This window comes from Rhinopithecus roxellana, chromosome 5 (genome assembly GCF_007565055.1).
Source record: "Rhinopithecus roxellana isolate Shanxi Qingling chromosome 5, ASM756505v1, whole genome shotgun sequence".
Lineage (NCBI taxonomy): Eukaryota > Metazoa > Chordata > Mammalia > Primates > Cercopithecidae > Rhinopithecus > Rhinopithecus roxellana.
The window spans coordinates 88,463,579-88,487,494 of NC_044553.1; the positions used below are offsets into that span (position 1 = coordinate 88,463,579).

The window sequence follows — 23,916 nt, forward strand, 5'->3', positions numbered from 1 at the left end:
GATTATAATAACTTGAAAGTACATATGATATTATGTTTAAAAGTACATACAGGCTGGGCACAGTGGCTCAGGCCTATAATCCCAGCACTTTGGCAGGCTGACGTGGGTGGATGACCTGAGGTCAGGAGTTCAAGGTCAGCCTGGCCAACATGGTGAAACTCTATCCCTACCAAAAATATAAAAAATTAGCCAGCCATGGTGGCACATGCCTGTAGTGTCAGCTACTCAGGAGGCTGAGGCAGGAGAACCACTTGAACCCAGGAGGCGGAGGTTGCAGTGAGCCGAGATTGTGCCACTGCCCTCCAGCTTGGTTGATTGAGCAATACTCTGCCTCAAACAAACAGACAGTACACACATAATTGTTCAGAAGCTAAAAATTCTAATTATGGACAGATAAACTCTGGAAAACAGTGCAGCTGACTGGTGGGAAGTGCTGGGCATGTTGTGCAGTGGTTCAGGCACAAGCCTTAGAGTTAAACAGACCTGGGTTCTAACATCAGTTCCACCTAGGAACTATAATGTAATCTCCTAGGTATAGTACGTAATCCCCAACAAACTATTTAACCTCTGTGAGCCTTAATTTCTTCACCTGTAAAACAGGGATAAGACTTCTTCTTCTGGAAGTAGGGCTTTTAATCACCTGACATCATCTAAGTATACCTTTGCCATCCATCTTCACCCTTTTCTGCTTTCCTCTCATGGCTGTAGACTTTCTTCCCAAGTGCCATGCACTGGGTTAAGAAACACCGTCTCATCTACTTCTGTATAATAACTCCGTGAATTAAATGCTATTACTATCCCTATGCTCTATCTTGGTATTTGAAATCAATTTTTTTCTTCTGTGCAGATACCTCAATGCAATCAACATTTAATTCTATTATAGTAAGTAAACCAACTGACCACAGGAAGCCTGAAAATAAAGAGTTGTAATTTTTATTTTTAGAATCACACCATAAAATCCATACTTTTTTTTTTTTTTTTTTTTTTTTAAGGCGTAGTCTCGCTCTGTCCACCAGGCTGGAGTGCAATGGTGCCATCTCGGCTCACTGTAACCTCTGCCTCCCAGGTTCAAGCGATTCTCTTGCCTCAGCCTCCTGAGGCGCTGGGATTACAGGCGTGTGCCACCATGTCCAGCTAATTTTTGCATTTTTAGTAGAGATGGGGTTTCACCATGTTGGTCAGGCTGGTCTCGAACTCCTGACCTTGTGATCCACCCACCTCAGCCTCCCAAAGTGTTGGGATTACAGGCATGAGCCACCGCGCCCGGCCAAAATTCATACTTTTAAGGCTTTGATTGGTTTGTTTTTGTCAATCTGAGTAACTGATTCCTTCTACGGAACAGTCTACCTTATACCACTGTGTTCTAGTATGTTTGTTTGCATCTTTAACTAGAAAACCTGTCTTATTATCTATTCTTATCAATTAAGAAAGTAGGCCAGGCATGGTGGCTCACACCTGTAATTCTAGCACTTTGGGAGACTGGGGTAGGCAGATCACCTGATGTCACGAGTTCGAGACCAGACTGGCCAACATGGTGAAACCCCATGTCTATTAAAAATACAAAAATTAGCTGGGCGTGGTGGTGGGCACCTGTAATCCCAGCTACTCAGGAGGCTGAGTTGGGAAAATCGCTTGAACCTGGGAGGTGGAGGTTGCAGTGAGCCGAGATTGCACCACTGCACCCCAGCCTGGGTGGCAGAGCGAGACTCCATCTCAAAAAAAAAGAAAAAAATTAAACAAATCTTTTTGCTAGATTAGCAATAAGCCTCAGAAGAGGAAATACCATAAAAAATATAATAAGCCAAAGTGCCAAAAATGTCTAATAAGCTTCTATTTGGAAATAGTAAGAATCTTCAAACCTTCTAAGTCCACAGCTGGCTTTAAACCCTTTTGCTTGCTACCATAGAAACATTTCATGCTCTGGCTGCCCTGTTGTGAAATACAGTCCCAAAATAACACTGATGTTGTATATTATGATGGTTTTACAGGAACAAGAGTTTTTAAATTATTTATTTGGTTCTTTACAAAACTGCCATCCAGATACATTTATTCCGTCCATAAGATGTTTTTCCAACTGCTTGACTGTATACAGGGTTTTGTGTTTTGAAAACATCCTGCAGCAACAAGTTAATTACTCTACCCAGCATTCCTAACAGCTAAATCATTGGGTTGGTTCCACACTTACTGGGGAGGGCAGCCTGGCACGTGGAAAGTTCCATGGTTTGCAAAAGGTCACCAAGGCTGAGAGGCATTGTTCTGCTCTGTACTCTGAGTTCCCAGATTCTTGCCCTGGTGTACACCTCTGTGCCACTTCTGCCTAAAGCTAAAGCATTTAAATTCTTTATAAGTAGCCTAAGAAACCTTGGATTTTTTCCTGTGATGTGGAATGCCACTTTGGCCAAATCTATGAATTTTTTTAATTCTTAGATGTTTTTTAATTGGATGCTTACAAGCCCTTTAGCAAGAACTTTGTAAGCATAAAAAGCACACAAACAACAACTATATCTGCACCATTCAAGATGGCTGCCACTAGCCACATGTGGCTACTGAGAATGTGTCTAGTATGAATTGAGCTACATTATAGGTATAAACTAGATACCAGACTTACTACAAAAAAGTAACATATCTCATTAATAACTTCCTAATATCAACTTCTGTTGCAATGATAATATTTTTTGCATCATTGGGTTAAACAAAAGACACTATTAAAATTAATTTCACGTGTATCTTTTTACATTTTTAAGATATGTTTACCAGAAATTTTAAATTACATACATGGCTTTCATTATCTCATTATTGTGCAATGCTAGTCTGTATCAGTTGGAATATTTTGTTACTGGAATACACATATAAATTATCCAGTGAGCTTTAAAAACTGACACACTCATCCCATGTAAAATGTCTCAGTACGTCTCAAAGATTTAAAAATTTCCATCATCTCTTTATCCTAGACAAAAGTTACTTTTAATACTGGCAGTGAAAAAAACTCTAAAGCACACTATAAAATCTTACTTACACCATATAGCTTTTGGGTTTCTTTTCCAGTGAGTTTTTTTCCAAGTAACGAGCTAAATAATACAATAATGCCATGAGGAAATTATCAAGATTCTTATTCCTATGGGGATATTTGAAACAACAAAAAGAGTCAATGCTAACCTACTTCAAACATAAGATTTCTCATAAAAAAAAAAATTGAGCACACAACACAAGAATAAATAGAAAACCATGTTATCATGCCTATCAAAGAACTAATTTACCACTTAAAATTCTATCTACTATATATTTAAAGATTTAAGAAATCTGGTTTTTGTAAGTAAAATTTTTGGAGAGGTCAGACACTAAATTCTTATAGTTGTGCTTACTAATTAATTTTCATTTTTAAAAAGTTATTATACAACATATTTCCATTGTTTAAAAAATATAGAGAAATGTATCAAGTAAAAAGTTCTCTCCTCCTACATCTGTCACCATCCTACTCCCTAGTGGTTACCACTATTAAGAGTTTGGTATGGGCCAGGCACAGTGGCTCATGCCTGTAATCCCAGCACTTTGGGAGGCCAAGGCGGGTGGATCACTTGAGGTCAGGAGTTCGAGACCAGCCTGGCGAAATCCCATCTCTACTAAAAATTACAAGAATTAGCTGGGCGTGGTGGTGCATCCCTGTAATCCCAGCTAGTTGGGAGGCTGAGGCAGGAGAATCGCTTGAACCCAGGAGGTGGAGGTTGCAGTGAGCTGAGATTGTGCCACTGCACTCCAACCTGGGCAAAAGAGCGAGACTCCATCTCAAAAAAAAAAAAAGAGTTTGGTATGAATCCTTTCTAAACTTTCTAAAACATAGACAATCACATATAACATCCTCCTCATCCTCCTCCACCAACATATACACATGTATAAGATTACATGCCTTAAAAATGTTTTTTGGTAGCCAGGCGTGGTGGCTCATGCCTGTAATCTCAGCACTTTGGGAGGCCAAGGCGGGTGGATCACGAGGTCAGGAGATTGAGACCATCCGGGCTAACACAGTGAAACCTCGTCTCTACTAAAAATACAAAAAAAAAATTAGCTGGGCATGGTGGTGGGAGCCTGTAGTCCCAGCTACTCGGGAGGCTGAGGCAGGAGAATGGCTTGAACCCGGGAGGCGGAGCTTGCAGTGAGCCAAGATCGTACCACTGCACGCCAGCCTGGGCAACAGAGCCAGACTCTGTCTCAAAAAAAAAAAAAAATGTTTTTTGGTAATAAGTGGGGTAATACTATATATACAATTCTTTGCAACTTGCTTTTGTCACTTTTCTGTGTAGCATAGACCTCTTTCTATGATATTATATGTAGATTTTCTTCATTCTTTTAAAGAGCTGAATAGAATATCCTATACTTCATATTTAACTGTCTTCTATTGTGGGTATTTAGTTTTTTTAAAAAAATATTATAGACAGAAGTGAAATTGCTACCACAGAGTGTATGTGCCTCGCTCTCTGAAATGGCTGCACTGATTGACAATGCTGTCTCATTTGTTTTTTAACTAGAAGTCACTGTTTTCTTTCTAAATATTTTTTCAAGACTTTTGCTGCCTTCTTTGTGGCCCCAAATGGAAATTATTTCTCCGGCATTGCTTTCTTGAACTATACCTAAAGAGCAGGATGAGGGTGAGCATTACAGATTTTCTTTTCAAGATATTAATAACTCCCTGTCTCAGGTTGGGTTTCCCCAGCAACAGACACTGGGCCAAAGACTTTAAAGTGAACAGTTTAGTTGGAAGTGATCTCAGGAAACATCAGTAGGAAAGTGGGGAAATGAGGCAGGAAAAGAAGCCAACAAAGAGGGTGTTAACAAGCAAGTGGAGTTCAGTCCTGTGGGGACTCCGGGAGACAGTGTAGAAAACATCTCAAGAATTTACCTACCAACTCCTCCTCCAGCAGGGCATTGAATAAGGGCTGCTTCTAGGGCACTGATTCCCTAGCTCTGAGCTTGCCCTGCAGTCAGGCTGAGTGTGTGCCTGTGGTGGAATGAAGCCTTCAGGCCGAGTCTCAGGCAGTTGCCACAAGCAGCCTGCATGTGTATGCTGAGGGAATGGGGAGGGGTGCAAATGGCATCGGGCACCCAACTCTCACTGAGCGTTCGTGGTGCAGGGGCCACGTGAGGCACAGCCACGCACAGCCATACAAAGGGGACACAATTACACAATTACTTCCCAATTTCGTAGCTGAGGAGACTGAGGCTTAGAAAGGTCAAGACACGGTCACGCCTGTAATCCCAGCACTTTGGGAGGCCGAGGCGGGTGGATCACGAAGTCAGGAGATCGAGACCATCCTGGCTAACACAGTGAAACCCCGTCTCTACTAAAAGATACAAAAAACTTACCGGGCATGGTGGCGGGCGCCTGTAGTTCCAGCTACTCGGGAGGCTGAGGCAGGAGAACGGCGTGAACCCGAGGGGGCGGAGCACCACTGCACTCCAGCCTGGGCGACAGAGCAAGACTCTGTCTCATAAATAAATAAATAAATGTCAAGAAACTCACCCAGAGTCACACACCTAGCACATCCTGGGGCTGCCAAACATAACTAGTAGAGAAAAGTGATCTTCAGTAAATGGGTAGATCTTTTTTTTTTTTTTTTGAGAGGGAGTCTCACTCTGTCGCCCAGGCTGGAGTGCAATGGCACAATCTTGGCTCACTGCAACCTCTGTCTCCCAGGTTCAAGCAATTCTCCTGCCTCAGCCTCCCAACTAGCTGGGATTACAGGCGTCTGCCACCATGCCTGGCTAATGTTTGTATTTTTTTTTTTTTTCTGAGATGGAGTCTTGCTCTGTCACCCAGGCTGGAGTGCATTGGCGCAATCTCAGCTCACTGCAACCTCCGCCTCCCAGGTTCAAGTGATTCTCCTGCCTTCAGTCTCCAAGTAGCTGGGATTACAGGCACCCACCGCCACACCCGGCTGATTTTTGTATTTTTAGTAGGGATGGGGTTTCACCACGTTGGCTAGTCTGGTCTCGAACTCCTGACCTTGTGATCGCCTGCCTCAGCCTCCCAAAGTGTTGGGATTACAGGCGTGAGCCACCGCACCCGGTCAGCAAATGGGTATATCCTTTAACTATTATATAAAAATAGCACAGTCCATGTGAGACACTGACAGCATGCTCTCCATACTACTTGCCCTGGGATTTTATTTGGGGTTTCTATGATTTCTGGCTTCCTCTCTCCAACTCTTTGGTCGCAGTCTTTGTGACTAGGATGGCTTGCATAGAGCCAGTCTCACACTCTTCCTCTAAAAATCAGATTTGTCATCACTTATCAGATGAAGTCACTGAAAAATAAAGGATAAAAGATCTAAAATGCCTCATAAGCAATATATACCTCATAAATGTTGTAAAAGAACAGATCCGCTGCATCTCAGTATCTTGTAGCAAAAGCAAAGCAACAACTGAAAAGAGGAAATGGACAATTGAGAGAGGGACAAAGAGCTGCCTTAGAGAGTCACACAAGATATGTTTACATATGGATGTTGTGTATAGATGGGTGGATGTTTATGTACGGATAGATGAATGGATGTTTATGTATGCATGTACAGATGAATGTTTATGTATGGATAAAGAAACAGTTACTCACATTTAACATCATCCAGTGTAATGGTGCCCTGTTGACCTCGTTTCTCTAAAGCTTTAGCTGACTTATCATCTCTTGCAGCAAGTCTTTTATCTGTCAACCTGTTTTGGAATATAACAGTTGCCAGTAGTGGTTTAATATATTTTAGTTGTATTCAATCTATCCTGAGGTGCAGAAAGCATTTATTAAAAAGTAATAAGAGCCTGAGTGTCATACATGGGTTTTGTTTGATGTAAGATCATTTTGGAATGCTTTTTATTAAACATTTTATTTACTATGTTAAGGCAAAAGGGATGTTCACTGCCTGATATAAAATGTTTATACAAATACCATCCAAAATAGATCATTTATATCATCTGTTCTGGTGTACCTATCATTTTCAAACTTTAAAAAACTGTAAAAAGTTGAAGATGTGCTAACAGCCAGGTTAACAGAATACATTTATCGGGACTATTGTAATTCCCACCATAATTCTGAAATAGTACATGTTCTTTCTTTGATGGGTATTCGCATTGCAAACTAGAATAATAGGAATGGTATTTTCGTAGTTTGTAAAGGCTGAAGCCATGCCACTGAGAGATGCTATCAGCAACTCTGGCATGACTGGGAAGTTAATCTACCTGTCTGAAGCTGGACCATCAATTTCTGCAAAGTGAACTGCTTTGCCTTTCTTTCCTTTTTCCTTGACTTCTACTGCAGGTGTAAAACTGCAATAAAAATGAGATAATTAGGCACTTCACCTTTTCCAGGGGAAAACAAGTCAAATCATATCATAGCTCATAATCTTTGGACTAGGATATATTTTCAGCAGAGGCTGAAGAGAATCTGAGACACAGCAGTGTTCAATTCATATATTTACATATGGAACACTTATCTAGAGAAAAATTAAAACTTCAGACTTTACATTCAGCCTCTAACCATCAGCAGTCTCCAGAACACCACCACACACAGAGTATCTGAAAAATCTTGTAGCAACTTCGTAAGAAAGAGAAAGCTCTTGGCAAGTTTGAAAAGATTATTTATTGAGGTACTTGTTATATGACAAGTGCTTTTAGGCACAATCTCATTTAACCCTCATGGAAACTCTAACACAAAATATGATCACCATCTTTACATACAAGAAAAATGGAAACTTAAAAAGAAATTAAGTGACTTGACTAAAATAACAGCAACTGGCAAAGTCACGACTGGTGCCTAGGTTTTTAGCCACAGAGCCGAGTGCTGAGCCACCAGGCAATCCTGCCTCCCAAACAGCAATCTCAGTATTCACTGCTGTGGACTCTTCTAAAGGCCTCAGCCTTCTCCATCTCCAGGTGGGTTTCAGGACCTTTTACTTAACTCAGAGTTTCTCAGCGTGTTGTACGAGCACTACTAAGCCATAATGAGTTTGACTAACACAGGAACCCAATTAAGTAACAAACAAATCCATACTGACGATCTACTATGTGTTAGGAATTGCTATGACATTGGAAATAAGATGGTTTCTGATCAGAGCCATTGAACAGACTTTCGAGAGTCTCAGCAAATGCTAACAGAAAAACAGAGAAAAGTGTTTTGAAGACTAACAGGACGAGGTTCCTGCCTTATAGATAGTACAGTTTCTGGGAGAACTGTGGTGTCTGTCAAACCCATTGTGGGTTATAACAATGTCACATTGATAACACAATGCAGAAATTTACCCTCTGCCCAAAGTTATGTGTCCCTCTGTTAAGCTGAGATGCAGATGCAGTAATAGAAGCACTTCCCCTTAACTTTATTCATTCTCTAAAGACGAATATCAATCATGACAACTTTATTATTTCTTTGGTAAATCCCACAAATAAATTTTGTTAAAGAAATACCTCCCCATGAGAGTAATAAAGTCAGCTTGGTACCTTCTTCTTCTTCCAGGAGTTTCTCCAACTGCCTGGCAATATTCATGTTGTAGGTTAGTTCCTAAAAGCACGTACACAATATTACCTCAAGAGAATGATCTTTTTTTAATTATTCCACTGTTTTGTTTTGTTTTTTTTAAGATGACTGGCACCAAGTTGGCCAGTGATGATTTCTAAGCTTTTCATTCTTTCTGGTGCTGCTCTTATCACCGGTCTCCAAGAAATGGGTATTCATGGGGCGGGGTGTGCTAAAATACTGGAGGAGGAGGTGTGCAGGGAAAAAGAAATGGAAAGATACCAAATGTTGATGATGCCCACCTCCAGAGAGGGCTGGGGGATCAGACGGAACAAGAAGGAGAGAGGGTAATGAGGAGATCTCAATTTCACATCTGTATACGTCTGCATCATTTGAATTTTTTATGAAAATGTATTACCTGCATAACTTTTCAAAACACTGATATACAGACTAAAGAAATCCCAGGTACTCCCAGCTCTCTCCTGGGTTTCTCTTCTCTAGAAGATGAGAGAAGGTAGAAACACCAAATCTAAGTTAATGTCAAATAAAATTGTGTCTCCTCCCCCTTTTCTCGGCCCATCACTATTAATTCAAAGTTTCTTGCTATACTAGTTTGCCTGAGATGTTCTGAGACAAGAAAGCCTTAAAATAAGAAATCTGAAAGGATACATTTGGGACTATCTTATTTATTATAGATCAGGTCTATGAACTAAGTCAGATGAACTTGGAACTATAAAACCATAAAATTGGCCAGGCTTGGTGGCTCACACCTATAATCCCAGCACTTTGGGAGGAAGCTGAGTCCAGGGCATCGCTTGAGCCCAGGAGCTTGAGACCAGCCTGGGCAACATAGTGAAACCCTATCTCTACTAAAAATACAAAAAAATTTTAGTTGAGTGTGGTGGTAGGTGCCTGTGTTCCCAGCAACTTGGGAGGCTGGGATGGGAGGATTGCCTGAGTCCAGAAAGTGGAGATTGCAGTGAGCTGAGATTGCACCACTGAACTCTAGCCAGCCTGGGTGACAGAGTGAGGCCCTATCTAAAAATACATAAAAAAGTGAGGCTGTGCGTGGTGGCTCACGCCTGTAATCCCAACATTTTGGGAGGCCGAGGCAGGTGGATCACCTGAGGTTGGGAGTTTGAGACCAGCCTAACCAACATGGAGAAACCCCATCTCTACTAAAAATACAAAATTAGCCAGGCGTGGTGGCTCATGCCTGTAATCCCAGCTACCTGGGAGGTTGAGGCAGGATAATCGCTTGAATCCGGGAGGCGGAGGTTGCAGTGAGCCAAGATCATACCATTACACTCCAGCCTGGGCAACAAGAGCGAAACTCCGTCTCAAAAAAATAATAGTAATAAAATGAAATAAAAAATAAAATCATAAAATCATAGAATTGGGGGTTATTAGAAGTAAAAAATATCATCTAGTATAATGCTGTCATTTTACTGATGGAGAACTAGGGCTTGGAGAGGCTGACCCATGTCCCAGTGTTAGAAACTGGTAGGTAGTGCCTGCCAGTAAATAGTCTGGCATTTACTGCTAAGCTTTTAGTCTTTATGCTCTGACCTCTGGACACACCTTCTCTACTTCACACTTGTCTGAGTGGCTTTCACTTCATTGAAGTCATTCTCTAGCTTGGCCGGTGAGACAGGTTCCACTTTGTGAGTGAGTGCTCTGCTATAGCTCTAAAGCAGCCTATGCTCAATGCATTTGGACTCACCAAGAAGCAACACTAGTAATAACTGAATTTTTTTTTGGGGGGGGGGACTGAGTCTCACTCTGTCACCTAGGCTGGAGTGGCATGATCTCAGTTCACTGCACCCTCTTCATCCCTGCCTCAGCCTCCCAAGTAGCTGGGATTACAGGTGCCTGCCACCACATCCTGCTAATTTTTGTATTTTCAGTAGAGAAGGGGTTTCACCATGTTGGCCAGGCTGGTCTCGAACTCCTGACCTCAAGTGATCCGTCCACCTTGGCCTCCCAAAGTGCTGGGGTTACAGGCGTGGGCCATCGCACCCAGCCAATAATTGAAAATTGCACTGTGAATTGAACCTCTGATTGGTGCCCAAACCACAGTCTGGGCTAGCTAGCCTGTACCCTCCTACTCCCTCCAGAGTACAAGGTAGATGTAATTTCCTAATATTACAATATATTCATGTCATTCCCCTTGCCTTGAAGTAAACAGGAAAGCAATTCATATTTTCTCTCTAGAATCCTTCACGTAAATGCAGAGGGCTTTTGGCTTCCACACAAGTTAGACCTCTTTGATGGTTCTCACAGAGTCTTCTCTCAGGCCATGACGAAAGAGTAGGGTTTCCTCGGTTTTATGTCCTCAGGGGAGTCCATGACCTTGGCAAAGATTCAGGCAGACCGCTGGTTCCCTCCCAGCTTTGGAATAGGGGCACTTGAAGCAAGAAGGGAAAGGATAACAGGTACTATGTGAGAGAGAAAAGTCTGCCTCGTGGGCCAACCTAGATGATGCCTGTGAGTAAAGGTGTTATCTCTTTACCAAATAAGAAATGGGCATGCATGCTGATGAACTATACCAGCACCCTCATTTACTTCTCACGAGGCATTATTATTTCATTTTATAGATTAAGGAGCTGAGAATTATTGAGGCTGAGTAACTTGACAACTGATAACCATCTAGTAAGGGGCAGAGCTAGGATGTGAACCATTCTCCACTGCTCTTCCTTAACTACCTCTTAAGAAATAATGGCCACGGCCGGGCGCGGTGGCTCAAGCCTGTAATCCCAGCACTTTGGGAGGCCGAGACGGGCGGATCACGGGGTCAGGAGATCGAGACCATCCTGGCTAACACGGTGAAACCCCGTCTCTACTAAAAAATACAGAAAACTAGCCGGGCGAGGTGGCGGGCGCCTGTAGTCCCAGCTACTCGGGAGGCTGAGGCAGAAGAATGGCGTAAATCCGGGAGGCAGAGCTTGCAGTGAGCTGAGATCCGGCCACTGCACTCCAGCCTGGGCGACAGAGCGAAACTCCGTCTCAAAAAAAAAAAAAAAAGAAAAGAAATAATGGCCACCCTTTCCCTGGCATTTCTTGCATGGAGGTTATGGGTATCTGTTGTATTCTGATAGCCATCCCCATCAGGGTATAATCTGCAAAAGTAAGGCAAGACTTGCCTATGAGTAGGGAGCCAGGTTGTCTCTAAGGGTAAGATTTCCTGTTGTCATTTGACCAGGAGAGAGGCCAGGGAGTTCAAGCTGGGGGAGGGGAAAGGAATCATCTTTTCTTGATCTGAACTTCAGAATACCTAGAAGTCTAGCACTCCTCTTGGCTAGTGGTATAGAAGCTGGCCTACCCCAGGTGGAAGAGGACTAAAACCTCAGAACTTTCAGGGTCTTAAGTTGATGGGATAAAACTTGAATGCCCCCGAGATCAAGATGTTACTTTGTGAAACAGATTATCTGGATTCAGGACACTCCATTTTCCTCCCCTCTCTCTGGCTACAATTTATTGGTCTCCTTCTAAAGCTCCTTTTCTGAGGAATGTTCCTTCCCTAAATGAGGGCCCTCTCAGAACTCCATATGGTTATTCTTCTCATTCCCTCTGAATAATTCCATCTACTTCACTAGCACCAATAACACACAAATTTATATTCAAGGCTCAGATCTTTCTGCACACTTATAAAGTGACACATCAGTCTATTGAACACCATCAATCAGCTGTCTTAGAAGCATCTCAAACTCAGTCTGTCCAAAATAAACACATTCCCCCTTAACCGTGTATGCCCACCTCCTGTTTCCCCCATCTCAGTAAATAAGTACCACCATCAAACCAGGTGCTCACGCCGGAAAATGGTGTCTTCCTTGATTCCTCCATCACCCTCACCCCTCATGGCTCACTAATCACTAAATTCTTTAATATCTTCTTTTTTTAAGTTTTTTAACTTTTTATTTGCATATTAAAAAAAATTGTGCATTCCGATAATTAAAATCATTTGAACTAAAAAAAAATGGCACTCTGATTAAACTGCATTACAGCCTGCAGGACACCTTGGGCCAGCTTGGTTTTACTCTAGATTTCACTGTCGTCCCACCCCCACTTCTTCCACCCCACTTCTTCCTTCACCAACATGCAAGTTCTTTCCTTCCCTGCCAGCCAGATAGATGGGAGAGGCAGGCACGACCTTCGTTGTCATTAGTTCTTTGATGTGAAAGGGGCAGCACAGTCATTTAAACTTGATCCAACCTTTGCATCTTACAAAGTTAAACAGCTAAAAGAAGTAAAATAAGAAGGCAATGCTTGTGGAATGTACAGTGCATATTGGCGGCATACGCCTCATTACGATTCGCCTGCTTGCTTCTCCTGTTCAATCATTTCTTTGGATGGCAGTGGATTTTTCTCTTGCGTCTCTGTCTTCTTCAGTTTCAACTTATTGAATTTCTCGATCTCAGCCATATCGGGTTTGTCAGACATGGTTGCGGAGGAAAAGCGTAGCGAGGTGCACGAGAACGAGTGAAGTCTGGTCTGCGCAGTGGCCACCACCGAGTTTCTCTTTAATATCTTTTTAAGCTACTTCCCTCTCTTTCCATTGCCACCATCCTAATTTTAGCCATCTGTCAACTGAATTTCTGCAATTGTTTCTTAACTGATCTCCTTGCCTTCAGTCTTGTCTCCCCCAAAACAATTTTCCATCTTTTAGCCAGTCATTTTTCTTTTTCTTTTTTCTTTTTTTCTTGAGATAGGGTCTCACTGTCGCTTAGGCTGGAGTACAGTGGTGCCATCATGGTAACTACAGACTCAACCTCCAGGGCCCAGATGATTCTCCCACTTCAGCCTCTCAAATAGCTGGGACTACAGGTGTGCACCACCATGCCTGGCTAATTTTTGTACTTTTTGGTAGAGATAGGGTTTTGCCATGTTGCCCAGGCTGGTCTCAAACTCTTGAGCTCAGGCCATCTGCCTGCCTTGGTCTCCCAAAGCGCTGGGATTACAGGTGTGAGCCACTGTGCCTGGCCCAGCCATTTTTCTAAGATGTGGTTCCTTTTTTTTTTTTTTTGGAGACAGATTCTAGCTTTGTTGCCCAGGCTGGAGTACAACAGCGTGATCTCGGCTCACTGCAACCTCCGCCTCCCAGGTTCAAGCGATTCTCCTGCCTCAGGCCTTCCAAGTAGCTGGGACTGCAGGCGGGTACCACCATGCCAGCTAATTTTTGTATTTTCACTAGAGATGGGGTTTTGCCATTTTGGCCAGGCTGGTCTTGAACTCCTGACCTGGGGTATTTCCTTGCCTTGGCCTCCCAAAGTGCTGGAATTACAGGCGTGAGCCACCGTACCCGGGCCTAAGATACAATTCTAATCACAGGTGACTTCTCTGCTTTGATGACTCCCCTGTGCCATCTAAATAAAGTTCTAATTCCTCACCATGGTATACAAGAGCTTTTATAATCTGGCCCTGGTTTAAATCTACTTCATCTGGGACCGTATACCCAGCCCAATGAACCACCTGGAGTCCCCACATTATGGCCCATGCGCTTGCAGGTCTGGGCTTTGCCCATGTTCCTTCTCCCTAGAATGCACTCTCTTCCTCCCCAGTCAAATGGCCCTTTACCTTGCCAATTCCTATTTTTCCTCAGGTCGTAGCTTAGATATCACCTCCCTTGGGAAGCCTTCTCTGTCTCCTCTGTCCACTGGACTTCAGGAAATCCAGGTCCCATATCTGGATCAGGCCACTTTGGTGAATACAACTTTCCTCAGCCCTGGTGCCCAGCCCAGTGTGGCAGTGGCAGCAATTCCTGGTAAGCGAGCCCCAAGCAGAGCAGCAATCTCAGGGAAAAAGAGTTCGGTTCAACAGCACCGCTAACAAAAGACTCTCTTTTTGATTGTAGCCTAGAAGGGTCTGGTTTCTTTTCAGTAAGAAGGGCAGCATGGATATCCCTGCCTGTACCTCCAAATGCCCAAGCTGTCTGCATTACCTCCTTCCCACCACTCAGTGGAAAAGCTGCGGCTCTCTCTTCCAACCCTGATCTCTGATCTTGATCCCAGTACCACCTTCCTTTCTCTGTCTATTCATTTTTTCTGCCATAACAAAATCACTTAAGATTTTCCTACCTTTAAATCAAAACAAACAAAAATCCCCAAAACCTTGCCTTACTCCCAGATCCACTAAAGGCTACTATGTCTTTCTTTCCTTCATTCACCGGTAAACCTACTGATGAGAGTAATCTATCTTGGGCCGGGCACGGTGGCTCACACCTGTAATCCCAGCACTTTGGGAGGCCGAGGCGGGCGGATCACCTGAGGTCAGGAGTTTGAGACCAACCTGGCCAACATGGTGAAACCCCATCTGTACTAAAAATACAAAAATTAGCCAGCCGTGGTGCCACGTGTCTGTAATTCCAGCTACTCAAGAAGCTGAGGCAAGAGAATCGCTTGAACCCGGGATGGGGAAGTTGCAGTGAGCTGAGATTGTACCACTGCACTCTAGCCTGGGGCAACAGAGTGAGACTCCATTTCAAAAAAAAAAAAAGACAAAACGAACAAAAAAAACAAGCGTACTCTATTTTGGGGGTTTTGTTTGTTTGTTTTTTGAGGCAGGGTCTCACTCTGTTGCCCAGGCTGGAGTACAGTGGCAGGATTATGGCTCACTGCAGCCTCAACTTTCTGGGCTCAAGCGATCCTCCCACCTCAGCCTCCCAAGTATTTGGAACCACAGGCATGCACTACCATGCTCAGCTAATTCTGTCCATCTTCGGGAGAGACAGGGTCTTGCTATGTTGCCCAGGCTGGTCTCAAACTCCTGGGATCAAGTGACCCTCAACCTCGGCCTTTCAAAGTGTTGAGATTATAGGAGTGAGCCACCACACCCGGCTAAGTGCTCTATTTTTGCTAGTTTTTCATCTTTATCTCAGATTCTCACCTGTAACTACTGTCATCTGATGTATACCCTACAGCCTTCCTGAAGCTGCGTCTCACCTAGTCCCTAGAGATCCCTAACTTGTTAAATCCACAGGCCTCTGCAGTATTTGCCCACCTCAGAACTCTCCAGCCTGTGACACTGCTGATCCCTCCTTGCCCAATCCTCTTTCTTGGAGAACCTTCTTTTGCCCCTGAGGCCTATCTGTATCAAGGTTTTTCCTCTGATCTTTCTAATCATTCTTTCTCTTTCTCTCTCTCTCTTTTTTTTTTTTTTGATACGGAGTCTCACTCTGTCACCCAGGCTGGAGTGCAGTGGCACAATCTCAGCTAACTGCAACCTCTGCCGCCTGGGTTCAAGCGATTCCCCTGCCTCAGCCTCCTGAGTACCTGGGATTACAGGCGCCCACCACCACACTTGGCTAATTTTTACATTTTTAGTAGAGACGGGGTTTTACCATCTCGAACTCCTGACTTCATGATCCAGCACCTAGGCCTCCCAAAGTGGTGGGATTACAGGCGTGAGACACCACCCCCGGCCCATTCTTTCTCTGTCTTTGGCCAATTCCTCTTTCTTTGCCTGTCTCCTATTCTTGAGAGCAGTATGAAGATATTGATCAAAGGCTTAAAATGTATACAATAATTAAGACATATATCAAGCCAATTGTAATGTACAAACCTTATTTTAAAGACTGATTGAAACAAACTTAAAAAATATCAGACAACAGGGGACATTTGAATACCGACTGAATATAATTGAATATATTATATTAAGGAATTACCATTTGTATTTTTAGGTATATAAATAGTAATTCAGTTGTATTCTCCTCCTCCCCCTCTCTGTCCCCCTCCTCCTTCTCGTTCTCCTTCTTCTTCTTATTTTATATATTGGGACTCCCAACCTACATCGGTTGTGTTTTCTAAGATAGTGCTTATTTTTTGAGATACATACTGAAATATTTACAGATGATATGACGCCTAAGATTTGCTTCAAAATAATTGAGGAGTGGGGTAGACAGAGGTATAGATGTGAAATTGACTTTAATTTGGTACTTGTTGATGCTCTGTTATGGGTTGGTTGGGGTTCATTACAACATCTTCCCTACCTTTATATATTTGAAATCTTCTAATATAAAAAGTTGTAAGTGACCAGGCATGGTGGCTCACACTTGTAATCCTAGTACTTTGGGAGGCTAAGACAGGAAGATTGCTTGAGCTCAGGAGTTCCAGACCAGCCTGGGCAACATGGTGAAACCCCATCTCTACAAAAAAAATACAAAAAAATTAGCTGGGCGTGGTGGCATGTCCCTATAGTTTCAGCTGTTTGCTGGGGGGCAGCAGGTGGGCGTGGTGGGGGCTGAAGTGGGAGGATCGTTTGACCAGGAGGTCAAGGCTGCACTGAGCCAAGATCATGCCACGGTACTCCAGCTTACGTGACAAAGTAAGACCCTGTCTCTAAAATTCTAAAATAAAATAAAAAGTTTTAAATGTTTACACACACATACACATACACACACACACACACATTTTGGAGATTGGGTCTTACTCTGTCACCCAGGCTGGAGCACAGTGGCGCAATCATGACTCACCATAGCCTCAATCCTCCCACCTCAGCATCCCAGGTAGCTGGGACTACAGGTGCATACCACCAGGCCTAGCTAATTTAAAAAAAAAAAAAAAAATTTGTGGTAACAGAGGTCTCACTATGTTGCCCAGGCTGGTCTCAAACTACTGGGCTCAAGCAATCCTCCCACTTCAGCCTCCCAAAGTGCTAAGATTGCAGATGTGAGCCACCACAGCCAGCCTATTTATACTTTTTTTTTTAAAGTTTTTAAAATAATGCTGCAAGAAAAATAAAATTGACAACAAAATGAAACCTGCAGGGCAGGGTACCGTGGCTCATGCCTACAATCCCAGCACTTTGGAAGCATGAGGCAGGCAGATCGCTTGAGTTCAGGAGTTTGAGACCAGCCTGGCAACATGGTAAAACCCTGTCTCTACAAAAATACAAAATTTAGCCAGACACAGTGGCATCTGCCTGTAGTCCCAGCTACTTGGAAGGTTAAGGGAGAATTGCTTGAGCCTGGGAGGCGGAGGCTGCAGTGAGCCTGGGCAATGGGAGTGAACCCCTGCCTCAAAAAAAAAAAAATGAACCTGAACCTACAAAGACTTCAGATTTTGGAATTATCAGTCACAAAATGTAAAGTAAATGTAACCAGTATGTTGAAAACACAAAATAAAAATAACATGGTAACTCTTAACATTGGTGCACTGGTGGTCTTTGGGTATACAACTGTGGTAGAATCTTCACTTTCTGCTTTGTACATTTATATACTTGTTTTTCAGTAGATATGTACAATTTTTTAATGAGGAAAAAGATATGAAATGATGGAAATGCAGAATGTTAAGAGAGTGTGTGTGTGTGTAGAAAGAGAGAGAGGGGAATATCAGAAGAAGATTTGGAAAGCTATATATGTATACCATAAGATATTAACAGTTACTTGCTGGGTGGGACTGTGCTTTGTTTTTGCTTATTAGTATTTTGCAATTTTTTTTTTAAGAGACGAGGTCTTGCTATGTTGTTCAGACTGCAGTACAGCGGCTGATGCTATTCCCAGGTGTGATCATGGCACAATATAACCTCAAATTCCTAGTCTCAAGCAATCCTGTCCCCTCAACCTCCCGACTTACTGGGACTACAGGCACTCACTGATGTTTTTAACCCTTTTCCTATTTAGAAAAAAAAAAAGTGTAGCTCACTGCCAGCATTCATTTAATTTTACATAAACACCCTCTTTGAGGCTGAAGCAAATTTGACTGATTCTCCATGTGAAAATAAAATATTAAACTATTCTTAGAGTTATTTCTCAACAGAACTAACATCAGAATCATCTCAATCATCAGAATCGTCTATTTCAGAACAATCATATTCATCAATTGAATCTTTGGCTAACTGTTCGAGAACGATGTTAACATCATGTGTAGGAATGCTACGTTTTCTAGGATTTGAAATTGTCAGCAATAGACAATTACTATATTTCGTAAGTGGTAATACCACTAAAAACCGAATGCTATAAACAGAATGTCTTTTGTTTCCAAAGTCAATATACTAGAACCATGAGAAAATAATAAGGAAAGTGAGATATTTCATGGCAAAGTTATCTCGGGGTAAACGCTGTAGCTGCAATCGCCACTGGAGAGTATTCTCTAGGCAAACAAGAAAATGGTTAAATAGTATGATTTAAAAAAATATTTCATAATTTTTTTAAGAAGGTATTTCCTAGGGTTCTGGCCTCAATCATTACACTTCCCACTCTAATTTTGCACTTGCCTTTCTCTTAAGGGCCAAACTCCTGCCTACTGCATTCTTACCCTGGGGTCCTATTGGCAGGCACCTTGAATAGTATGCATTTAAAAAAATAAGCTTGTTGCCCTTTACCCACTCCACACACTTACTGGCTCTCCCCACCCCTGCTTATCTCTCCATTCGCCTGCCAGAGCTCATCTGGGTCCTAGTCACCTCCCTCTTGGATTGCTGCATAATTGTCTTGTCTGCCTAGTTCTAATCTTGCCCTGCTAGGTATGAGAGCAGTCACTGAACACACCTGCTACCTCTGCAGCTTCCATCCCTACCACCGTCTACTTTCAACTACCTCTGCCTCAGCCCTGCCCCTTCACTACCAACTGGAGTAACATAAGTCCCCAGTAGCACTGTCTGTGACAGAAAAAGCATGTTCCAGTTAAAGAGTCCTCTCTGACTTCAAACCTATCTGTTAAAATTTGTGATGAAGCCAGGTGCGGTGGCTCACACCTGTAATCCCAGCACTTGGGGAGGCCAAGGCGGGCAGATCACCTGAGGTCGGGAGTTCGAGACCAGCCTGACCAATATGGAGAGATCCCCTCTCTACTAAAAATACAAAATTAGCTGGGTGTGGTGGCGCATGCCAGTAATCCCAGCTACTCGGGAGGCTGAGGCAAGAGAATCGCTTGAACCCGGCAGGCGGAAGTTGCCGTGAGCCAGGACCGCGCCATTGCCAACTTGGGCAACAAGAGAGGGACTCCGTCTCAAACAAACAAACAAAAAAATTGTGATGGAATATGCTCAGACTTTAACAGGGAACCAATACCTATATTTCCAACGAATCCAAATACCAACTCTGACCTAAAATATACAAGGGTCTGCCTTCCTCTACCTGAGCAGGTAGATGCCCAAGGTAATCCTGATACTATAAGGCTCACCACATTAAGTTACTTAAACACAAAGCAGCTCTACCAAAAACGGGCTGGCTCACCCCCATCTGTTCTTCATAATATTCCTTTTCCACCTCCCTTAATGGCCCCCCAGTTTGTGTACTCCACATAGTCTGGGGTTTGGAGTTTTTTTTTTTTTTTTTTTTTTTGAGTTATAACTTACACGTAGTAAAGTGCATAAATCTTAAAGTGTGCAGCTTGATGAATTTTTTCATATGTATATACCCAAAAGCTTACCCAAAAGCTATCACCCAGATCAACATATAGACCATTTCTACCACCTCAGAAGGTTTCCTTATACTGTCTCCCACTGCTACCAGTTGATAACCCCCTAAAGGTGACCACTATTTACTTACTCTTATCATTAAAGTTATTTTTTGCCTACTTGTTAAAACTTTTATACAAATGTAATCATGCAATATTTACATTTTAGGGTCTGGCCTCTTTTGCTCATGTTTTTATATTTTGTCATATAACCTACATTTTAAATCATAACATCACGTAGCTATTCTCCAAAATTAGTGGAAATCAAATCAAGCCACAGTTTAAGAACAATTTGGTAACAAACAAAAAGAAACTTTAGTTTATGAATATGAATATTTTACAGATATGAAAGATGATATGAAACTGATAGCCGCGAACTTATTAGTAGGCTCAAATATGAAATAGCACCATTTGGGGTGGGTCGTCAGATTAGCACTGAAAATTAGTTTGAAAAATACTGTCAGCCAGTGCAGTGGCTCACGCCTGTAGTCCCAGCACTTTGGGAGGCTTAGGAGGGTGGATCACTTGGGCCCAGGAGTTCGAGACCAGCCTGGGCAGCATGGTGAAAACCTGTCTCTACTAAAAATACAAAAAACAAGCCTGGCATGGTCGTATGGGGACTAGGCTGAGATGGGAGAATCACCTAAGCCTGGGAAGTCGAGGCTATAGTGAGCCAAGATCATGCCACTGTCCACCAGCCTGGACAACAAGAGTGAGACTCTATCTCAAAAAAAAAAAAAATTGGCATTTAATATTTATATACACATTCTCTTGTGCTTTAACATGTATTTTGACTCCTGTAACTATCTTGTCTCTCTAATCCAAAGCTATCTCACTGTCTATCTCACACTCACTGAGGGTGATGTTTCAGGAGCCACTGGACAGAATCTTCTGCGGCAAACCTGAGAAAGAAAACTGAAATTACTGCTTTGAAGTGATGGGTTACTCAGAAATACTCAAATATATATTCTATAAAATGTAAACTTTTGATTTTGACTGTAATAAAATGTTAAGCCTTTGAATTATTGTTTAATTACGTCATTATATTTATAATGTAACTATAAACTACTAGTGTAAATATATATGTCTGCTTAGCTAACTCCTTTCCTGACCTCCAGCCCCATTTGTCCAACAGCCCAAGACATATTAATGTGAACAAGTCATAGCAACCTGAAACACACGGCCAGTTTTGTCATGCTATTTATTTGTTTATTTTTGAGATGGAGTCTCTCTCTGTCGCCCAGGCTGGAGTGCAGTGGCTCAATCTTGGCTCACTGTAACCTCCGCTTCCCAGTTCTAGCAATTCTCCTGTCTCAGCCTCCCAAGTAGCTGGGATTACAGGCTCCCGCCATCACGCCCAGCTAATTTTTGTATTTTTAGTAGAGGTGGGGTTTCACCATGTTGGCCAGGCTGGTCTCAAACTCCTGACCTCAAGTGATCTGCCCGCCTCAGTCTCCCAAAGTGCTGGGATTACAAGCGTGAGCCACCAAACCGGCCGCCAGTTTTGTCACTTTAATGCTGTTATATGGGTGAAGGGCAATCCCAGGCACCTGATTACCCAAGTCAGACACAACTAGGAGCCAATCTAAACACTTGCTTTTCCCTCTCCCTTCACATCCAGTCCCCACATCCTATCTAAACATCCTGTCAATCTTATCTCTTAAGTATTTCTTAGTCCTTTGCCTTTCTATTTTTACCAACATGGAGTTAATTCTAACTCTCGCTATTGGTTACTTATATAATTATCTGTAATCCTACAACTGGCCTTCTACTTGATCACCTGCATCTATTCTTCCTCTGTTTGAATCTAGCAGATTCTTTGAACATGCTCAATAAATATTTATTGAGTACCCACTTAAGAAGTTCTGTAGATGGCTCCAGAGACGTGAAGATGCATAAGACAGTTCCTGCCACTGAGGGGCTTACTGTCTAGTTGAGGGAGACAGTGAGTACATGAAAAGGGCTTTGGCATTAGACAAATCTTGGTTCAAACTATCAGTTCTGCTACTTACTGGCTGTATGACTTTGGTTCAGTTGCTTAATCTCCCTGAGCCTTGTTTCTTCATCTATAAAATGAGGACATTAATGTTCACTTTCCACAGTTGTTTTAAGAATTGGAAAAATATGCAAATATCTGGCACATAATCAGTGCCCAATAGATAGTGTCTAGTATTAGTTTAGCTATACACTTGTAAGAGTCAGTGTCTTCTTAACAGAGATTAGAATCAGTTTTTCCTAATTTAGTAATTTTATCTTGTGAGATTCACCATCTATTGCAGCAGGTATAATATGGTCCCATTAATATAAAACTGTATTTCTCTAACTCAAAAAGGCAATTTTATAAAGTAATTAAAAATATGGACTCTGTAAATCAAACAGACCTACATTTAAACAATCTTAGTCACCTCTGAGCTGTGTGATTGGGCTAAGTCACTTAATTTTCCTCAAATCGCTGAACCCTTTGAAACCTCAGTTTCTTCATCTATAAACTGGTTAACAGGCAGCTGTTTCAAAGAGTTGGTAAACTGGTTAGCACAGTATCTGGTCCATATGAAGCAGCTGGTAAGTGTTCAGAGAAAGGCCGTTCACTGAAATGATTGTCTCCAGATGGTGAGGTTTCACTGGGTATTTATCCTTTATACTCTTCTGTGTTGCTTTTTTCCCCCCCAGGCACATGAAATTTTTATAAAAACTCTTAATAAAGTGTTGTTAAAATTTACCTTCTGAATTCAAGAGTTCTGGTTTCATCTTTCCAGTACCACATCCCTAATCGTAATCCCAACTGCTGTAAAACGAAATGATTGCAGCAAAATTAAAAGCTCAATTTACAATCCACATGCCACAACAAACCTTTAACAATAATTCCTACTTACTAACACACCTTTTAAGTAATAAAAAGTAAACAAAAAACAATGGTTCCTACTAGTTCCTCTTTACCCTTCCAATAACAGTGTAGAATCCTAAAGTGTTAAACTTGAAACTAGGATTTTATCCCTTTGATTTTAGGTGTGGTTTTAGTAAAAAGGCAGGAAGGAGGGAGAGGGAGAAAGGAAGGGAGGAAAGTAGGAAAAGAGGAAAGAAGAAGAGGAGGAAGGGAAGGGCAAAAGGAAGGAAGGAAATTGAGGCTACATATAGCTCATCATAGCAATTTACCAATTAATTGGAATTCAGACAATAAACTGATGCCCAGGGCAACCTCAGCTGCCTAGTTCTGGAGCCTTCCGGGCTCCAACACTGAGCCTGCCCTTCACAGGCAGTGGCAAAAAGTAAGTACACCCTTTTCGCCAGTGGAAGCTAGCACCCCACCATCCTTTCTACCCAGAGCAGGGCTGCTTCCCCCGCAGTAGGTATCCTTATTTTGCAGCCAACCAATTAGAGGTGGTGAGGTGGGATTTCGTAAATAGATTCTAACTACCTGCGCAGGGAGCCAGAATTCAATTCTGACCATCTGTCAAAAACACCAGAGGTTTTTTTTTTTTTTTTTTCCAGGCAAATATGGCCAGGTGTCTTTGAGAACCGCCAGCCCGGGACGAAGGCGACGACCCGCCTCTGGAGGAGGGCGAGGGGCGCGGCGCCGAGAGCCGGTTGGGGGCAGCAGGGCCTGCCTTGCTCCCAGCCCCGGTATGGGGGCGACCAAGGCTCACTTACATCCATTAAGTAAGGCGTCTGCCCATCTAACCGCTTCCTCCTCGCATAAAACTCGGGCACCCGGTACATGGCCTCGCCCTGGCCGCCACACGGCGTCGCCGCGGATACCGCTCGCAGGCGCCTGCACCCGGCGGCCAGGGGCACGGAGCGGGGCGGGGCGTCGCTTCCGTCCTCGGCCGCGCGGGCTGCGGCCGCACGCAGGCTCCTCCCGCGATTTCCAAAGCCCAGCCTGGTGCCCTGTTTCCCAGTCTTAAAAGCCGTGGCGACTTATTGGCCTATCCATTGAAAAGCCGCCCAGGGCATAATGCTTCATGGCATTCCAACCGTAAACTTCATGAAGTTATTCACTTTACTGTTTTAATTGGAGTAACTACATTCAGTCTTAAG

The 23,916-nt window shown here is 42.9% G+C and overlaps 1 protein-coding gene and 1 pseudogene across 2 annotated transcripts in view; both read right to left on the reverse strand.

Moving 5' to 3' along the window:
• The window catches only part of PPP1R36 (protein phosphatase 1 regulatory subunit 36), a 44,262-nt gene extending 20,574 nt beyond the window's left edge, over nucleotides 1-23,688 (reverse strand). The window contains exons 1-7 of the mRNA XM_010383700.2: nucleotides 23,530-23,688; nucleotides 22,602-22,666; nucleotides 20,736-20,783; nucleotides 7,219-7,305; nucleotides 6,602-6,699; nucleotides 6,350-6,416; nucleotides 3,017-3,115 (exon numbers count right to left, since the gene is read on the reverse strand). Coding sequence (XP_010382002.1) covers nucleotides 3,017-3,115; nucleotides 6,350-6,416; nucleotides 6,602-6,699; nucleotides 7,219-7,305; nucleotides 20,736-20,783; nucleotides 22,602-22,666; nucleotides 23,530-23,598 — 533 coding nt within the window. The 5' untranslated portion in view covers nucleotides 23,599-23,688. The remainder of the gene's footprint in view (nucleotides 1-3,016; nucleotides 3,116-6,349; nucleotides 6,417-6,601; nucleotides 6,700-7,218; nucleotides 7,306-20,735; nucleotides 20,784-22,601; nucleotides 22,667-23,529) is intronic.
• On the reverse strand, nucleotides 12,477-13,072 carry LOC115897403 (annotated as a pseudogene). Its single transcript, XR_004057190.1, has one exon. The product of XR_004057190.1 is annotated as a thymosin beta-4 pseudogene (transcript).
• Nucleotides 23,689-23,916: the final 228 nt, after the last annotated feature.